The sequence below is a fragment of the Lagopus leucura genome, unplaced genomic scaffold, assembly GCF_019238085.1.
Source record: "Lagopus leucura isolate 7727_CA_CO unplaced genomic scaffold, USGS_WTPT01 Super-Scaffold_73, whole genome shotgun sequence".
Taxonomy (NCBI): domain Eukaryota; kingdom Metazoa; phylum Chordata; class Aves; order Galliformes; family Phasianidae; genus Lagopus; species Lagopus leucura.
The window spans coordinates 71,219,512-71,233,271 of NW_024962252.1; the positions used below are offsets into that span (position 1 = coordinate 71,219,512).

At 45.5% G+C, this 13,760-nt stretch overlaps 1 protein-coding gene across 1 annotated transcript in view; it reads left to right on the forward strand.

Moving 5' to 3' along the window:
* Positions 1-4,406: 4,406 nt before the first annotated feature.
* The window catches only part of CRIM1 (cysteine rich transmembrane BMP regulator 1), a 164,604-nt gene continuing 155,250 nt past the window's right edge, over positions 4,407-13,760 (forward strand). The window contains exon 1 of the mRNA XM_042883649.1: positions 4,407-4,773. Coding sequence (XP_042739583.1) covers positions 4,407-4,773 — 367 coding nt within the window. The remainder of the gene's footprint in view (positions 4,774-13,760) is intronic.

The following is a 13,760-nucleotide window of genomic DNA, read 5'->3' on the forward strand; positions in this document are numbered from 1 at the left end:
TTATGTCTAGAGACTGCTACAAAGGAGACAAGAGTGATCTTAGCCCACTAAAGAATAGAGAAGGAATTTAGTGTGCAACAAAGATACAAAGAAGTACAGAAAGGAAACATTTGCATAGAAAAAAAGTGTAACTGGAATATTAAAATCACCATTGTTCCAGAACTCAGAGGAGATTCACAAGAAGTTATCAATATATATCAACACTGCAAAAGCAAACGTTGGAATTGTGAAAATGTGAAATCGTGAAGACAATTTGATGTTCTGCTTTTTGATTAGAAAAAAAAAATCATTTTTCATACTATGGATATTGTCTTTACCTGTGTCATAAAACAAACTCTGTAATTCAGTTGTCACTATTGTGAGTATCATACTTATCAGGACATTTACGCTGAGCACCTGTTTTTCACACAGAGATATTCAGCCCTAGAGGAGTGAATAGGACTGAGCTGAGGAATTAGTGGATGGTGTAATTGCTTCTCATTAGCACTGCCCAGTTTTGCAAAAGTTCTACACTGACCAAGCTGTAACTCCACTTCTATTAAGTCTTCAACTTCATCCAGCCTAGAAGCGGTTGTAATGCTAGCATTACAGAAAAATAAGCCCAGTAAGTTTCAGCTGCTACAGCCTGTTTATCAGACTGTTTCTATCACAGCTATATTCTGTGGTATTTACTAAATTCTTTCTAGGGAAAATTAAGAGCTGGATTTCACTTCAGTACCTCAATCAACTTGCTGCGAAGCAATTTGGATCAGTAGACTCCCTAGTAAATCAACAGGCAGTAAGTCAAGTAAATTTTCTTGTAAGGGTCCATCACTGCTTCTTGCTGGAGAAAGCAGGAAAATTCACATGCTCTGCAAAGTCATCAAATACTGGATTTGCTGATTTCCAAGGATTTCCACTGCCCCTATGGACTGTCCTCGGATTTGGGGCAAGAACCTTCTCTACCTTTCCTGTTGAACCTGTGCCACTGTGCAATGAAGTATATAGTGGGGCCAGAAAAGGGAAATACAAGCATAAGTAAGAGTCGTTTATGACTCACATGTGAAGGACAAAGCGTGAGGGTCTGGGAACCCTAAATTCTGGTTCTTATTGCATAAATATTTCTGTGTTTTGCTCCCTCCCATGAAGCTATTATTGGGTAAGCAGCCTGTGACGCAGGGTGCTAATCCTGCTCACAGCTGAAACCTCTCTCTGTTGGCACTCGTCTCAAAAATTTGTTCTCTTTTTCTCAGGGCCCTACAACATTCTTATCTAAGCTGTCTCTAGCTTTCTTCTTCATCTGTTTTTGTACTGCTTCTATTGCTTCTTTGTTCCCACACATGCAAAGACACATTAGGTCCAATGAATTCTTTGTGCCTTGAGCGCACCGCACATCAGTGCAGCACAAGACTCGTAAGGCTGGCATGTCTGGGAAATATTGAGCCTCCTGTGCATGCAATCCGATGTCTGGGATTTCCATGCTGGCTGTGTTCACAAGTCCTGGAAAAATACCTACATATTTTGCACACACCAGCTCCTTTTTCAACTCGAAGTTTGTAATACACTGTAATTAGATCACTTTGCATCTTTCGATAAGCTAAGCAAGTTGAATTTCAGTCTTTCATCACATATTATATTGTGCAGCATCATTTCTAGCACTGAAATCGCTTTTAAAATTCCCGTCTGCAGGATCTCAGATTTGTGAATAGCTTTTTAAAAATACATCCGCAAGAACTGCATGCCTCATTCTAAAATCCATCTTGGCAAAGCTACACACAGAAGGTAACACCCCATCACACGCCTCATCGGTAAGAGACATGACCAAAAGGCAGTGTTTCCAGATCATAGGAAACATTATGTTTTTACAAACTGTTCTCATCCAAATCGCAGTGTTGTTTGGGTTGCTTTTTTTTTTTTTGGTGGAAACTTCTGGTGAATTAAAAGTATTCTGACCCCTGCAGGTGCTTGGGGAGACTGACGCTAGTGGGCTGAGGCTGAGGAAGGGATTTTTGAGGAAACAGTGAAAATTTTCCAGCATTTTACAAAAGTTCTTGCTCAGTGCACTGATACAGCCATTGATACAACACCGCCAGTCTGCCATAACATTCAGTCCGAGTGTAATATGACCTTCAGAGCTCTCCTGACTAAATACTTTCCAGAACACAACGGTGTACCACGCTTTGTTTGTTGTCAAATGCATGTGTTGTTCATACCAAAACGCAGTACCTTTATGAGATCAGCTTATCTTTTATTTCCCAAATCTGTTCAAAAATATAGCACAGTTCAAATACTGCTGCCCAGTAGATGGCTGCTTCTCGTTGTCCATTACTTTTTGAGATATGTCAGCTAAATAGCCCTAATCCATGTAATGTATGCTGTTTCGATAGTGTTTCATCACAGTAATGATGTACTAAAAAGCACAGACCAAGACAAATGTCTTGTGAACTACTGGGGCTAATTAAAACATTTGTAGCTCTGCAAAAATAAACTTTTACAACTTAGTTCAAATTCTGAATTGATCAGGGTAAAGACAGCTACTCTGATACAAAGAAAACATTATTTTTAATATAGAAGGCAAACATAGGAAATGCTTTATTTTCCAGCACTACATTGCACTACTGTTTCCATCAGTAGTGGGCCTATGCTGGTAGCAGGGAACCTTGATAGAAGAGGACTAGAATACATGTCAGTCAATCACAGTGCTTTTTACACAGGAAAAAGAGGCATCACTGCTGACAGAGCTTCACACTAGTGCTTCTTCTTTACCGGTAGCCTGTCCGTTATGTTGCCCTCCCAGAGCAGGTCTCCAGTTGACATCAGAACTGGCTCTTCTGAGAAACTGGATGAGTGTTTGGAACTAGAGAAACCATCCATACCTTGGCACCCTTCTTAATAACCTATATTAAGTTTCCAGAACCTCTCTCCTTAAATTCCCCACATCATTGGCACCAGCATGCACAACTGAAGACTTTCCAGGCTCAGCATTGTGCAGCTGACATAATCCCACCTGCTGAGTAAATTACTTCATTCTCTAAATCTCCACAACATCATACACAGATTCTGATAGCAGAATAAGTTAATCCCACAGCCTTCTCGGTACCCATGCGAACAAAATTGAAGCAGAGCAGATGACCTTTCTCCTCGGGCGCTGCTGAGAGCCCGCTTTGGGGGAAGGCAGCTCCAGAGCTCTGCAAGCGGGCTGTTCGCCCGTAGGCACCTCCGCTCGTTCTGCAGCCCCTCGGGACGCTCCTCCGGCCCGGCCCGCAGCGCAGCACAGCGCTGGGCGCGCTGCCTCCTGCCGGCCCTTCCGAGCCGAACCGCCTCATCGGGCAGCGCCGGGCCCCGGACCCTCCGCCGGGCCCAAGGCGGCAGCGCCGCCGCAAACGCAGCTCTCGTAGCGGCCGCCGCCTTCCTTCCCCGCGAGCGCGTCTCAGGGCCCGAGCCGCGCAGCGGACTGAGCCAGCTTGTTTACCGGGGCGCGGCCCGAGCCGCGAGGAGCGGCCGCAAGGGAAGTTAGAGGAGCGGGCCGGGCTCCGGGGACGGGACGGGTTGGGAGGCGCTCGCCCTCCGCAGCGCAGGGGCCGAGCGGGAAAGGAGGCGCTCCCCGTCCCAGCGCCCCGCTCCTTCGGGGCACGGGCGGAGGAAGAGGAGGAGGCTCTCGCGGCCCCGAGTCCCCTTCGCGGCTCCCCCACCGTGGCTGCGCCCACCGCGGGGCCCGCGCCCACTGTGCCCCGTGTCCCTCGGAAGCGCGCACTCCCCTCCGGCCGCCGCCGGCTCGCGCCTGGATTCTGGCGCACCCGCCTCGATCAGCTCCGAGCCCGGAGCTCCAGGCGGGGGAGGGGAGGGGCGAAAGGGAGGGGGCGGCCGCCGCCGCCGTGGGGCCCAGGCCGCTCCTCGCCTTTGCTGCGTCTCTCCCCGGCCCCGGCATCTGGGGCGGCGGGAGGAGCGGGCGGAGCCGGCCGAGGCGGCAGCCAATGAGGAGGCGCGAGCCGGCGGGTAGGGCGGGGCGAGAGCGATCACCGCCCAATGGGGGAAGGGCGGAGGACGCACTCGGAGCGGGGCGAGCCGCAGGCAGGAGGCGAGTCGGGACTCGGGCTGCGAGCGGGGCACAGGCACCGCCGCACCCAGGGGCTCGCAGCCGCTCGCGCGCGATTGCCGCTCCTCTGGCGTGGACGGGGCCGGCAGCCGGCGGGCGAGGAACGCACGGACCGACGGACGCCGCTTCCCGCGGGGGACAGCGGGCGGAGCCGCCGCCGCCGCCCGGAGCAGAAGTTTGGCTGGAGCGGCCGCTGCCGAGAGAGGAAACTTTCCTCGGGGGGCCGGAGGCGGGGGCGGCGGGAAGGAGCCGCCGCTCGGCGGCTTTTCGCGGCGCGCTCGGGGGCTCCGGCGCGGCTCCCCCCGGCGCGGGCCGGGAGGCGGCGGCCGGGATGTACCTGGCAGCGGTCTCGGCGGGGAGGAGGCGGCCGGGCGGAGACGGCGGCGGAGGTGGCGGCGGCTGGCACCTGGCGGCGGCGGGGTGGCTGCTGCTGCTGGCGCTTCTGCTGGGCCAGCCGGGGACGCGGGCGCTCGTCTGCCTGCCCTGCGACGAGTCCAAGTGCGAGGAACCCAAGAGCTGCCCCGGCAGCATCGTGCTGGGCATCTGCGGCTGTTGCTTCATGTGCGCCCGTCAGCGCAACGAGAGCTGCGGGGGCGTCTACGGGCTGCACGGCGCCTGCGACCGGGGGCTGCGCTGTGTCATCCGCCCGCCGCTCAACGGCGACTCCATCACCGAGTACGAAGTGGGCGTCTGTGAAGGTAAGGGGCGGCCGGACGCTGCCCTCCGAGCGCCGCATTCTCTCCCTCCTTTCCTTCTTTCCTTTCTTCCTTCCTTCTCTCCCTCTAGTCCCCGTCCCAGGTGCGGAGCCGCGCACCGCCCCGCCGTGCAGCAGCGCACAGTCGTGCCGCCGGCTCGGGACGGGACGAGCACCCCCAGCCCTGCGGCGAGAAGATGCCTCGGCCGCTCCCTGCCTCCTCCGCCGGTGCCCCCAGCGCGTTTCCCCGGCGCGGCAACGCAGCGGGATCGAAACGCTGTGTGCGGAGCTGCCCGCGTCGCTTCGCGTGCTGTTGTGTTTTGCCGTGTTCTACCCGCCCCGCTCTACTGCGAGGGCGTCTTCCGAGCGGTTCCGCTTAGGAGGAGAGTATTTGAAAGTTTCACCCTTAGTTTTGGTAGCTTGCAGTAACGTCAGGCTCTTCCAATTTCGTTCTCTGTTAGTAGCTCGCTGGTTTGTTAATAGTTTATGTCAAGCCAGCCAGCTGTTAGTACCCCGCTAGAATTCCTTGATAAGAGAGGACCTGGGGACAGCTTGCCAGCCTGAGATCAGTGGAGGTCAGCACTGCACACATGATGTCTGTTCCGGATTCCTTCTTCTTAAGGAAACACAAAGGCTGATCATCTGTTGTAAACTTTTTCCTTCCTGTTCCTGTCACTTAATATCTGCCTGCCTGTCTGCCCACACACGCTCGCTGTACGATAAGGCATGTCTGTGTTTTGCACGTCAGGAGCGAGCCCCATGGCAGGACAACTCGCAGCCGCTCCAGCTGTATGCCTGCTGCTTATGAAGTGATGAACTAGTGTGAAGCGCAAGCGATCTGCTCGCAGCTCCTCTTCGAATGTTGAATTTAGCAGGGTCTCTTAAGAGTTCTTTCATATATTATTTCCTACAAGGCTAAAGAGAAGCATTTCAGTCTCTCTTGTCTTGCCTTGTCCCTCCAGTTTGCCTTTCCCCCAGGCTGGGGGAAAACATGGCGCTGTATAGAGCTTGCAAATAAGCAGTAGTTTGGAATATGTAGAAATGTATGTGAGACTTCGAGTGTGAGCTTCGACAATTCTGGAAAATAAGAGGGGAGCTTGCTTCTCTCGACGGGTAGAGGGCAGTAGAAAGTCCAAAAAGCTGTTGCAGACAGTGTCCAAAACCTGGCCTTTAAAATGATACACTGTTTTGAGAGAACTAGAACCGATCTTTCTTAGTGGGCAGCTGACCTTGCATCTGGCACAAGTTTTTACTTGCTGCTCCATTCATCTCGCTTAGGGGTAAAATGCGGACCACAGCAAGCCAGGGTGTCCTGTCTGTTGTTGCTTGCACAGAAGCAGCTGCAGGGTTAAAAGCCCTATTAAAGAATTAAAAATGCTTCTAAACTGCTTTGAAGACATTCGTTGAGCCCATGAGGTTAAATATGTATGTTGCTGTAGTCTCTCCTTTTTATTTTTTTCTTTAGCATGTATTGGAAAAGTTGTTTTCAAACAGAAAACTACTTCAAAAGACCTACCTAGTTTTGAATGGATTTTTGGTTTTACATGTTTTTAAGTAAATGCTTGGCTTGAACTTCTGTCCTCTTGTTTAAAAGATCTGAAAGCCTCCAGTCTTTAAATGTCTCAATGTTCTATCTCCCCTGTATTGGAGTATGGATGTCTCTGGCAGTTTAGGAGTATTTCATTCCTCTGAAGTGATGCAATCTGTACGTTGCTGTAGTTCAACTCTTAACACGTCCCATCTACCGTTGAAAATAGTATGAAGCATTTGTTGGCAAGATTGCATTTCAATTAGTGTTGTGGTTAGAAACTAGTTCCAGCTGTCCCTATAGGAGTAGTTGGGGTGATAAGCTATCTATTTAATTTTCATTCTCGTAAATGAAAAGTAACTGAGCTGAACTGTCAGCCTAACAAATAGTACTGGAATACCTATTAGGGAATTGTCAGGAAACTGCCTCATTCTAAGCAACAAAAGCAAAGTCATTATTTCTTACAGTGTGTATTGTGTATGAGTGGTAGCGGCAAGGGGGGGGGAACAGGACTTAATGTGCTGCTTCTGTTCTCTGAAATAAAGTTGATTAGCTCTGTGTTTTTAATTGGTGTGACTGAAACTGTTGGGCAGTTCACCAACACTCATGAAATGGGCTGGGCTTGTATACCTGATGAATCAATTGCACTGAGTGATAGTTTTCATTTATCTGCTAGCAGAATAAAGGCTGCTTTCCTTTTAATACTGTCTATTGGGAGTGAAAGCCCTATGTTACATACTCTAGTTCAGGGAGGGGGAAATGGAGGTGACTTACAGAACCGTGTGAATAGAAACTGGTATATTTACTCTCCTTACTATCTCTAGTCTTCTCTTTAACTGCAATTTTTTACACTGAAATGACCCCTACTGGTTACAGTTATAAGCTTTTTTTTATTGTTATTTTGAGTCTTGAATGGGATGCTTTGGCTTAGTTCAGGGTACCAGCACATAATGGATTGAAAAACTCCAAGCTGTAATGACACAGGTAAAAATACTTGCCTATTAATTTGATAGTAGTATTACATAAAAACATTGTAAGAACACTCGGCATAAGTGAGCTCTGTGACACCTGATGGAGAAGTTTCCATGGAATCTGTCAGTAATGGCCATTGTTTTTGTTAAGCCAGCACTTACTGATGAAATCTGTTATTAATTCTTAAGTTCTTTTCTTCACCCTTCTAAGCGCTGAGGAAAGCGCTCAGTCTTCTCACTGCATTAAGTGTGCAGGTCTTTGTGTAGTTCTAAGGCTCAGCCTGTGGCATTATTGTGCTGTCTGTAAATGCCTTTCCTGCATTTATTATACATTCCTGTAGTTGTGTTCTTGGTAAAGAATAATTCTTAGATCAGCTTCTCCAGACACGGCTGAGTACTTCTTGAAGGGTGACCTTGAGAGGCTTCGAACACCTCCAGCTTCTGTTGACTTTCCAGGAGAGCTGTTGGGTTGGTTTGTTGAGGTGTCAGGAGCACAGAGCTGGCTGAAAGCCAAACCTTCTGGCATCAAAAAACTGTGAGCTCTGTGCAGGGACTGCTCTTGTTCTCTGTGTTTGAGGGAAGACCCGAAGCCACCTCCAAATTAGACAAGAGCTCTCCAGAAACACATTGGCCTTGGCTTCTGCATTAGCCAGGCTTTGCAGAGCTCTGTCTTTCTGGAGTACGGGAAAGCCTTGGGAAAATCTCTGGTGTAGGAGTTCGGTTAGTCTGAAGGCGTTTCTTGTGATGACTTTTCTTGTCTCTGTTTCTACATTTCTTCAATTTCTGGTGCTCTTGGATGAAGAGGCCTTGTTTGCTCTGCTAAGCTATTCTAAAGCATAACAGAAGCGTATGAAATAACACTGAAAATGAGCTGAAATTAGTTCATTTTTAACTGTGTAATAAAAGCATGACTAGTTTTTATGATACATTTGAAATGGAGAGTTAAATGCTAGTTTTACTGTACACTTAAGTTCCTTTAAGAATATAATTCCATACTAGACATCCTTATACAGGTTTGTTTTTTATTAAAGAATCTTCAAACTTGCTAGATAGGTTGGCCAGAACTACTGAAATGATTGCTTGTAATTTCTGTACCCGTAGGCATGTTTGCTGTTCTAAGTACCCTCTAGCTGATGCAAGAGCACTTGCTTAATTTAACTCCTTGCATAGTATTTAGTCAACCCGAATGTCATTTGACTGACAGGTATATTTTACAATAATTACTCCATCCGTATGTTTCAAAAAATGCCTGCCGCTTCCCATCCTTTCATTGCACTGCCCCCACAAGTATCCTTAATCTCAATGAATAAAATGTAGAGCGGCATGCAGAAAGAACCACGTGTTTCTGTTTTAATAAACTAAACACTTTGCAGAAGTGACCTATGAAATGTCTCATGACTTGCAAACTGCTTTCATTTGAGAGTTCATTTAATCCACAGGGAACATAAACATGGAAATGGTGAATTCAGAGTTTTGCCCAAGATGTTATGTGACAGATGTTCTATACAGCCTTGCAGAATTACATTTTCGCTCTTTAGTGTATATGAATATAATTTGGAAAATGACTAATGCTGACATAGAAAGCTTGTGTGTACAGAGAAACCAATATAAACTAAGATGTGAAGATAACTTTGTATAAAGGCTATCTAGATTAAATTCCACATAAGCATACAGATGATTAAAAGGTGGTCCCTGAGGGAATTATCTAAGCAGACTAGTTTTGCCATGTTTGCAGGATGCAAGCCTTCATGTATGAAGATGAATGGAAGAAGCAGTTCACACCTTTGCCAGGGGCAATATTCATTCTCCAGCAGTTTTCACAGGTTGTTCTAGGTACTTCTGAGTTTGCAGATTGTGTTGATGCCATATAGGTAATGAGAGTGTAGTGTCTTACAGCCAGAAAACAAGCAGAATTGGATGTAGCTGGGGACAGGAAGAAGGGCACTGGCTCACAGGCATGCTGGGATTCTCACATGGTGGCAAACTTCTGAAACTGTGTTCTTTGTCTAGCCTGCATTGGTACTGATATTTTCCTTGCAATAGAGTAAATATGGAGGTTGTACTACAGCATATGCATCTCCTCTCTTCAGGCTTTTGTTTTTGTTTAGTCTGTTTCTCCTTCCAGAAAAGCTGTTCCTCAGAGTGGCTGAGGTTGGAGGGGACCTCTGGACCTCCAACCCCCACCCAGCTCGAGCAGGGCCACTCAGAGCAGCCTGTCTAGGACCTTGTCCAAGAAACTTCTGAAGATCTCCGTGGGTAAAGGCTCCTGCTATGTTCCAGTTTGTGTCTATTGCTACATGTCCTGTCACTGGGCACCACTGAAAAGAACCTGGCTTTGACCTCTTTGCACCCTCTCTTCAGGGATTTCTGTACATTGATGAGATCCCCTCCAAGCCTTCTCCAGAGAAAGCTACTCCAGTCTTTTTTGTTATCTAGGTGGCCCTTCACTGGGCTCTCTCTTGTGTGTCCATGTCTCTCTTGCAGTGGGCAGCCCAGACCTGGTCACAGCACATCTGGTGTGGTCTCATCAGTGCTGAGCAGAAGAGAAGGTTCACCTTCCTTGACCTGCTGACAACTCTTCTCCAGTGAAGCCCAGGATACCATCACCCTTAGCAGCAGGGAGATGCTGTTGGTCAGCTTGGTGTCTGGATAATTGCCCTGATAGTATTCCATGTGCTAGCACAGAATGTGCTGCTTTGATGGTGGAAAGAGCCAATTTTATGTCTATCTCTAATTTAGTATTCAGAAAAACCTTTTTGGTACTAACTCTAAATCCAGGGAATTTTTGTGACTTTAGCAAAATGTTCTGTAATTCTGGTATTCTGTGACTCTGTGTTAATATCTGGGGGCAAAAGTGACAAAAGTTTTCAAATATCAGCTTTCTTCTAATAGTTCTTCTGAATACAGACAGCTTTATTCATGGCACTGTTCCAGAATTTATCTTAGAGAAAACTTTTTCTACTGTTGTCCACTCTGCTTCTGATGAGCAGTGTCAGCAAACTGTCCGTCAGCTGCTTGTTTGTGATGGAGTTGCAACATATGGCTCTACATTCTGGCTTCTGAATTATGTGGGCACAGTGTGCAACTTGGAAATACGTTGGAAATTCAGCCTCCTTTGGAAAACAGGCACAAAGGCTTGGCCGTTTCCTCTGGCTTCTTCCAGGTTTTAGTGTCTTTTTTTTTTTTTCTTTTCTCTGTTGTTTTGTTTTTAGTTTTCTAGAGCTGAAGGAAAAATCTGCTAGGACAGCTGAAACATTGCTGTCCATGCTCATTCTAATCAGCAGAGTACTGGCGGAGGCTCTGTCTGACAGATTAAGTCCTGGTACACTGCATAATGTTTTCAGTCAACTATTTACAAACAAGACGTGGTGCTGGTCACAAGATTAAAACAACTTATTTGCAAATCTCTATTCCAGGTTCTTCAATGTCTAGGGGTCCGATCTCACATCTTGAATTCTATTGTTTCAAGCCATCTTTTGGGCAGAAGTTATTGAAAATATACCAAAGTCTTATTAGAAGAACCCAAATAGTGAAACTTTACTGGCTTTATTTTGTTTGTGTGATTTTTTGTTTGTTTGTTTGTTTGTTTGTTTGTCTGTTTATTCTAGAGTAAAGGGAACCTGGAGGACTGAAATATAGTAGGCAAGGGAAAACTTTGACTATTAAAATGGCTGGCCAAGTCATGTGCTTCACTATGCACTTCCATTTGTTTCTTTACTTTCCTCGTGGCTTCTCGTGGGGTTTCTGATAATGGAGTGGAAAGCTGGCTTGTGTAAATACTTTCTGTATTCTTCAGTTTGAAATAACTGTCGTGAGACACGTGGAGAGCTGCTGTGGTGGAAATCTTCCACTTTATTGGCAATGTAATTAATTGCTTGAGATACAAGTTCTAGTTTGAACAGGATGAAGCAGGAGCTCAAATTTAAGACAAGCCTTTTAAGTATGTTTTTTCTAAACTATCTAAGTGTTATGGTATAGTTTCTCTAGCTTTAGCTAGAAGTTTTATTAGGAACCTTATAAAGCCCTTTTGTGCTAACACACATTCCGCAGGAAGATTTGATCTTGAAGAACAGACCCTTCTAAAAGGTGGAAAAAGTGCCTTATCATAAAACTGTTAGTCTGCCTTACCACAAAACATTCTGCCGGCTCTGGTCCCTGACTCATGATTTCATTGAAGGAATAAGTTGTGAGGTGGGAGAGGATTGCCGCCAGTACATAAGCACAAATTCACTTCAAGGCTAGCCTTTCCCTCTGCTGCTTTTCAAGGTCTGGGGCTGGGTTTCAAGCATTCTTTAGTGGTGATTAGTCATTTCTATTGTTCAGCTCCTCCAAAACATGAATTTCCTTTCCATCATTCTCTTTTCCTGTTCAAAGTGAAGCCAAAGCCTACTGGCAAGAAGTATTTCCTTTTTCTTTTTTCTTTTTTTTTCTTTTTTTTTTAATTTTAGAAAATCTGTAGAATGTTTTCAGAGTCTCATACCATCTTAATGAATACCACTTATTGTAAATACTTTTGTGTGTAATAGTGCAGTGGAGTGATGGAGAATCAGAGCTTGGGTCTGGTTTGATAGAGAAACTTTTGGCAAGTTTTCCCTCCTTTCCAAGAGGACAGAGCCTCAGGAAACAGCTTCAAGTGACTTCTCTGTCACTTGAAATCCATTCTCTCCCCTTTCAAATGCAGGACTTGTGAGGATTCTATTAGATCTGATTTTAGACTTCCATTTTCAGACTGGTAACTGGTGGTCTCTTTGATCCTTCTTTATATAGCTTAAGAACGTACCTGTCATGCTTTAGAAAGCCTGAAACAGTTGAGTAGCATGCTACAGGTAAATGTAAATGATGGGATTTGATTCAGTAGGGCTCGTGTACTTAAGGGTTATTGTGGATACAATGCTTATGTATTTGTCCTCAATAGTGCTACATTAGTGACTGTTCCAGTGTATGGCTTGCAGTTTTGAGTTGATGCGCTATCTCTGTAAAGCATGAAGGAGACTAGTATGTAGGTTTGGTTGTTGTTGTTTTTATTTTTTTTAAAGCTGTCATTCAGTAGATGCCCAGACAGGAAGAGAAAGCAAAGAAAATGAAAGAGAAGATTTGTGGTGGGCAGAAGTAATTGAACCTTGAAGGATGGAGAGCCAACATGAGCAAGCAGTGGAGAAGGAGTCTTTAAAAGAGCTTTTCCTTATATTTCTAATTGTAGCAGTTTTGAGATCTTTCACACGTGGGGGTAATCAGTGGTGCGATATTGAGATACTATGTAATTTAGAAATAAGGCTCCAAGTTGGTTTTTAGTGATTACATGCTTCTGGAAACAAATGTGTTAAACTGAGCAGTGTATTCTAATTATAAGCCCTGTATCTCTATCACACTCCCTGATTACTCATTGGATTTGTCTGATTACAGCTTCCAGTTCTTAAAAAAAAAAAAAAAAAAAAAAAAAAAAAGCTACTCTGTATTTGTGCACACTTATTTGTGAGTAAATCTGTATTCTGCAAACAGCTGTTGCAATGTGGTGATGTGAGTGCCTGTATGTAGGATTTGGCATGGAAGAAATCGTGGAATGCTGCTTACTTGAGGCATATTTCTTGGGTTGTTTCCCAGACTGGACCTGTTGTTTAAGGACCTCTTACTCAACTTGTTAATGCTTTAATCCTCTTCCCTACTTTAGAAGCATGCTAAGACAGGACTTGGTAGTTCAGTAACATAGAGCTGTACTTGGATTGTTTGCAAGCTGAAAATATTTGCTTTGCAGAAAGCAAATCATTATGTGAATGATGGAAGAAAATGAAAAAGGTTTGGAATGAATATGATCCTTCCCCTCCCATGTCTTCCTTATGTTCTGAGTGCACACTTGGAAGAATTCAGAAAGCATTATGTCCAAGCTTTACTCTGGTCTGAGTAAATGCAGAACTATTTTAATGTCTGAAAACAGAGCTTGCCCAAATGAGTTGGAAAGAATGAAGAACTGTATGTAGATATAAATGATCTGAAAGAGTGACTTTTAAGCTATTGTTAGCAGACTGCTTTGAGCCTTTGAACTGCTTCTAGGCATGAGTGTGAAAGACAGTTGAGTTGGCTGTACAACAGCAATCCAGTGTAAACTCAGGACTGCTGAAAAGAGTGGTCTTTTCCTTTTCTTGCTCCTACCTGACCATGCCAGCACAATGAGGTGGTGGAAATTGCAGCTAAACTCAGATCAGTCGGGATGAAAAACAACCATTTAATTTTGGGCTGCTTTTCAGCTGGACTGTTTCTAAAAGCTCAAGAATGTAAAACCTAAATATATTTGTTTGTGTGTGAGTCCCAGAAGTGAAATAGTAGATAATACATACTGGGGTTTGAGAAGCTCTAATTGTTTTATTTGGATTTTGTCAATTCTAGTTGTGACTTCAGCCAAATGGAGATGTATTCAGAAATGGTTATAGATCAGTTCACTTTTTTTTCCCCTCAAATTATCCATGTTTCTTAGAAGTATGCATGAAAGAGCTTTTG